This window comes from Gavialis gangeticus, unplaced genomic scaffold, assembly GCF_001723915.1.
Source record: "Gavialis gangeticus isolate Ggan-Ray unplaced genomic scaffold, GavGan_comp1, whole genome shotgun sequence".
NCBI classification, from domain to species: Eukaryota; Metazoa; Chordata; order Crocodylia; family Gavialidae; genus Gavialis; species Gavialis gangeticus.
The window spans coordinates 88,784,519-88,790,298 of record NW_017729033.1 but is presented as its reverse complement, the minus strand read 5'-3'; the positions used below and the strand labels follow the sequence as shown (position 1 = coordinate 88,790,298).

The window sequence follows — 5,780 nt, the reverse complement described above, 5'->3', positions numbered from 1 at the left end:
TCCGAAATACAATACGCCTCTGTGAAATACCCTAAAGGCATATATGTATTGAGAGACTGATGTTGTTAAACAGTAACACAGAACATGGTTTCACTTCTGTAACTGATGAATCAAGCAGTTGCAGAGACTACTTACGAACTTGAGGAGGAAGGTGTTCTCTCGCAGAGCTCCAATGCATCCTGCAAATCCCAAAATGAACATGACTCCTCCTACCACAAGGAAGAGCCAAACTGGATCAAAGCCTCCCAGGTCAGTAATAGAGGAGATATTGGACAGCACTCCCTGGGAAAGAAGCAATGCCAAGGAATAACAGATGTGTCTGGCTTTCTATTGTGCAAAAGTTCTCGTTTTGTTTTGCCTTTAAATTACAGAAAAATAACAGCAAATGAGTGGTCTACAGCACTACACCAGAGCACAACTATTAGGATCTTGGATTCAAAAACAGATGAGAAAATGGATGTTTCTTTTCAGCGCACAGTATGTATTCAAACAAACAGCATGGAGCATGAACAGAGTGCATTTGGAGAAGTATCCTTTCCAAGGAAGTCACAGGAGATTTCACACCTCATGCAACTATGCACCATTAGCTTGCCTGGAAGACAGAACAGCCAGTGGGGTGGGATGATGATCAATCTATTTTTGTTCCTTGTGCTGGATAGCATTAACATTTTAGGGTATCATGTAAATTTTTATACAAGTAAACATAGTTACAAGTATTATGATCTAACAAGGAACACTTTTCACAGAACAATCATTCCACCCCTGACCACACAGTCCTTGTACTCAAAGGAAATCTATACAATAGTTTTGAGATGATGGGCCTGGAAACAAAAATGCATAACTACTGGACACTAAAAACAATGAATTGAAAACACAAACAATGATTTTATGGCTCATTACAATAAACTAACTAACCTCTGTATTTCACAGTTAAGAATGACCCTCTTCCGTTTTCTACTGTCCTATTTCCTTGTATCGGGTGCTCAACCTTTTGCCTCCACAAGCCAGATGAGTGGCTTGGGGCTGGTCTGCGGGCCAGATTGGGCGCTGGGCACCAGGACTGAGTCCTGCACAGCCTCAGCTGGCCCCTGCCTGTCAGAATTGAGCCCCAGGGCTGTGTCAGCTCTACATAGCCCTGAATATCAGAATCAGGGCCCAGGGACCCCACATCCTCTTCACGCAGCCCTATGTCCCAGGATCACAGCTTCATGCCACTTCCACCTGGCCCTCTGGTCTTGTACCACCTCCACCTGGCCCCACATGCCAGGAACAGGCCCCAGTGCCCTGCACTGCCCCTACCCAGTCTCTCACGCTGGGATCAAGCTCTGCGGCCCTGTACCACCTCTGCCCAGTCCCACACACTGATCAGGCCCCAGATCACCCTGCATATCCAATCTCTACAGACTCCTGATGGAGGTTGAGCACCCCTGCCTTACATAATTCGGCTCATTTATTTCAGCAGCTTTTTACTTGATTTGTAGCTACTTCTGATTATTTCTCTTTGCTCAGCAGGTTTACTGGCATTTGCCCCCTTCTTAAAATTGTTACTTTCATTATATATTTCATCTATATAATGGAGTCAAGAGCTATTGTTTTGCTTGGTATCTAAGCTTTGACTGTATCAGCTTCTTGCCCAGAGCTGAGAAAGGGCAGTAATGTCTCTACAGTTGATTCAGTAAAAGATATTACCAAATACTTTGCTTCTTGCATGATCTGAGAAAGTAGAAAAAACGGCAAGTGCAGGCTGATTTGTTTTTCGAGTTTACTTTTTAATGCTGAACCTGAATGCTTTTGGGGAAGCATAGGAACATCATAAGCAATTTCCTCAGTTGAAGAAAACAGTTATTATGAGGCCTTCCTATTGAAGATGTTAGGATGCATCTTATAGAGCCAACATAAAAAAAATGGGCTAGAAGAGGCCTCAGAAGGCTATCAGTTCAAATCCCTGCTCAAGGAAAGACCATTCACTTCTAAAGTGCTATCTAGGAGATCTTGCTCATTTACCTCACTTATCTGTAATGATAAAACCTCTGTCAAGTAAACAGAGCAAAGTTAGTGACTCAGCAATAAACTTTGCATTTAACCTGAAATCTCCTAAAGGCCAAGTTTAAAGAGTTAAAATCATGGGTAACATGGGTAATAACACTAGCTTGCGACTAGACTTGTAATATGGATAACTGAAACCTTTTGAATTCTCATTATAACAGCCAGCATAAACCAGGCTATAACACAGTCTCCAACTGGGAGCAGAAGTCAGGGGGGCTGCAATAATGCCAGCATCTTGAGGAGAAACAATTTCATTCTTCTAATGCTTTGGACTATACTCTGGCTGATCTCAAGAAGCGGTTCATGGGAAAGGGAAAGAGCTTTGCCTTACATCTGTGAGGCTGCAGACAAGGAACTAGGATTCTGGTCTCTGACCCAGTTCCAAACAAGAGCATTATGGTCTCAATCCATTTCTCATTTCACACCAACTGGAGGCCCAGGCAAATGCTGCAAAGTGCATACAGCATATGTAAACTTACATGACACTGTACCAGGTACCACTCTTGCCTGTGCTCTACTGCAGAATTTATATCTTACTCTGTCCCCTGATAAAATGCTTCTGGCCGTTCTGAGTTCTGTCCCTCCCCCATGCGTTATTGTAGTTGATGAGGCGACCATTCTAGACCTCAATTTTCTATAGCTTTTTCTTTTAATATAGTACATTTTCTCTGGACACATCAATTAAACTACTTTAAAAGCTATTTATTTTTCCTGGTCTCATCCCTTCCCTTCTCTCACCTCATTTCTCTTTCTTGGCTATTGCCTCCTTGCGGAGGTCTTCATTCTACCCCTGTTGAGCCTCGGATTGCTGCCAAGAATCATGGTCCTTGCCTACTTGTGCCTACTCAGTGCACAACTAAAATTAGGCAAGACAGATGGCTGAGAGCAGCCATAAGCACCCTGGCCTGGAAGAACCTGAGCATGGCGTGTACTAAAGCAGAGGTGCCAAACTTGCCCCAGTCATGGGCCAGATGCGGAAGTGACAGTGGAGCGAGCAGTAATGGCACAGTGATTAACCCAGCCATCACTCATCTCCCCCACCATCAAATGTCGCCAGGGGGGCTCCAGTCCCCAGATTTGGGAGGTGGACCCTACCCCTTCTTGCTCTGCTCCCAAATTCCCAGCCTTCTGTGAGCAAGACAATATGGCTCCATGAGCTGGATCCCACCCATGGGCCATATGTTTGAGACCCCTGTACTAAATCATATATGCTTTGCCCTTGACCACTTGGAAATGCCCACAAAATAGCAACAGTTTCAAAAGCCTCCATCATGACCTTATTTCTTATGAAATATCATGGAATAAACGGAAAAACAAAGGAATCTGTTCGAAGTATGGAACCCTCATACCTGTGAGTTTTTATGGACAACTTATATTACACTAGGGCAAGTGATTATTTGTGTATATGGGGCCAAATCTATGCCACTTACTAGGTGCCTAAGTGTGATCTTATTTCACTCTACCCTAGTCCCAGAAAAGCAGTTAATGCATCTCCCTTCTGCTTGCTGCTTTTCACAACTTAGACCTATGGCTAAGATGATGACATGTTAACATTTTTTCAGAGATCTGAGCACAATGAAACTGGATCATATGTAGGTAGCTAACTCGAATGGGCCTATGGCCCATGGTGTCTCTGACACAGGGAATCACAGAATCAGTGAGTCGGGAGGCACCTAGACAGATCATCTAGTCCGACTCCCTGCCACGGGCAGGAAGGAGCACTGGGGGTGGCAGGGGTCATAGGACCCCAGCCAGGTGCCTGTCCAGTCTCCTCTTGAAGATTTCCAGGGAAGGTGAGAGCACCACCTCTCTGGGAAGCCTATTCCAGGCTCTGGCCACTCTTACCGTGAAGTAGTCCTTCCTAATATCTAACCTAAACCTATCCTCCCTCAGCTTGTGACTATTGTTCCTGGAATAACACTATCCTCAACTTAACAAGAAAGACTGATAGCTGAACAAGAGCAAAATTAGTAAGGACACTAGGGGTGCACTGACAGAGATTTTTGGGGCTGATACTGATAGTCGACTTTTAAGGAGGCGTATTGGCTGATACCAATCCAATTTCTGATTCCAGCCTTGCAGCTTGGAGAGCTGCATGCAGCTAGTAAGTCTAGTGTGGTGGAAAGGGAGGAGGGGGGAAGGGGTGTAGGGGACAGATCAAAGCCCCTGCAGTGAGGGAGGAGTGGGGGTGGGGCAAGCGCTGCCCAGCCACTGCTCATCTGGGGCGTGCAGGGAGGTGGGAGGCGGCTCCCACCACTGCATGCTGCGTATCTGGGAGCTGCTGGTCTGGCACCTGCCCGCTCATCCGGCGGCTCCTGCCGCTGCTCCCACTGCTCATCCAGGAGGGCATGGGGGTGGCCATGTGCCCCCAGATCTGCATGGAGCAGGAAGGGGCAGTGCAGGCTCTTCCCAGCCCACCCCCCCCCATGTGGGAACCGCCAGATGAGCTGGTGAGCACCAGACTAGCAGCTCTCAGACGAGCAGCGCACAGCAGTGGGAGCTGCCCTCCCCCTGCCCCCCAGATGAGCCATGGCTGGGCAGCGCTTGCCCCAGCCCCACTCCTCCCTCACCACAGGGGCCTTGATCTTCCCCTTATGCCCCTTCCCTCCTCCCACCCCTTCCACCTCATCCCACTTACTAGCTACATGCAGTTCTCCATGCTGCCAGGCTATGCTCCACATTGCTTACGTGCTGCATTGCAGCTGTGCACATGCACAGGCATTTATTGACCAAATTATCAGCCACATCAGGCCAATTCCTGATACAATCAATTCCCTTTACATTGGTACTGATCCAATATTAGACTGATATATTGGTCCATCTCTAAAAGACAGTTATGGTTTATGAGATGCCCAGCAAAAAAGAATTCTCCAATGCACACAACCAGGAGCCTTGGGAAAGGTCTGGTTGTTAAACAACAAGAACAAAGACATCATGCAACCCAATCCTGAAGTGCAAACTGGAAGCCAATAGCATGAATGTCATCCTCATGACAGATTTCTCTCTCTCTACCAAAAAGCATTCCTGCCTGACAAAGACAGATGAAAATCCCATTTATTCCTATCCTCCTACATTACACTGCATATCCTGCTAATCTGACTGTCATTCAGTAGAAAGACAAAAATAGACTTAAGACATGATATAACATAATACTGCTGACAGTCAGACTTGGCTTCAAACAGATTAGTTGGCATCTGCCCAGTTCCAACTAACTACGAATGGGCTGGTTTATACCAAGAAGGAGGAAACTTGTGTTATCTCTTGGTGTTTACTGAAAATTATGTGAAGTGTTACTCACAAATTTGCTTCCTTGTCTTTCATTATGTATGCCTTAGCACATGAGGCACTGAAATGGCTCCATGGACATGCATGACCTGAAAATAACATGCTCCGCCACCCCCAGCCAAACCCATAGAAAAGCCATGCCCTTAGATGCAAACGTGTTAAGAAGTGAAAACTTTCCCTAAGAATAAAAGGGATGTGTGTTAAAATACTACCTTATCCCACTTCCTCAGCATTTCTACTTTTTCCTTCAGAACCTGTATTAACTATCATATTAAAGAAATTCTGCCTTAGAAAGCAAAACTGCAATGCAGCCATATGTTAACAGAAGCTCCTTCTAACCACATGACACAACGTGGGACATAACATACATTAGTGCTGGGAAGTGCTAATATGGGATTGGACAGGGATAGTCAACTTCATTTATAAAAAAAAAAAAAAAAAAAAAAAAA

The 5,780-nt window shown here is 45.5% G+C and overlaps 1 protein-coding gene across 2 annotated transcripts in view; it reads right to left on the bottom strand.

Annotated features, from left to right (window-relative positions):
* Nucleotides 1–5,780, bottom strand: part of TSPAN5 (tetraspanin 5) — a 143,639-nt gene that overhangs the window by 28,654 nt on the left and 109,205 nt on the right. Inside the window, exon 3 of one of the 2 annotated variants that reach the window (XM_019526400.1) lies at nt 136–282. The exons of the other annotated variant lie outside the window; for it this stretch is intronic. Coding sequence (XP_019381945.1) covers nt 136–282 — 147 coding nt within the window. The remainder of the gene's footprint in view (nt 1–135; nt 283–5,780) is intronic. 2 annotated transcript variants of the gene reach the window in all.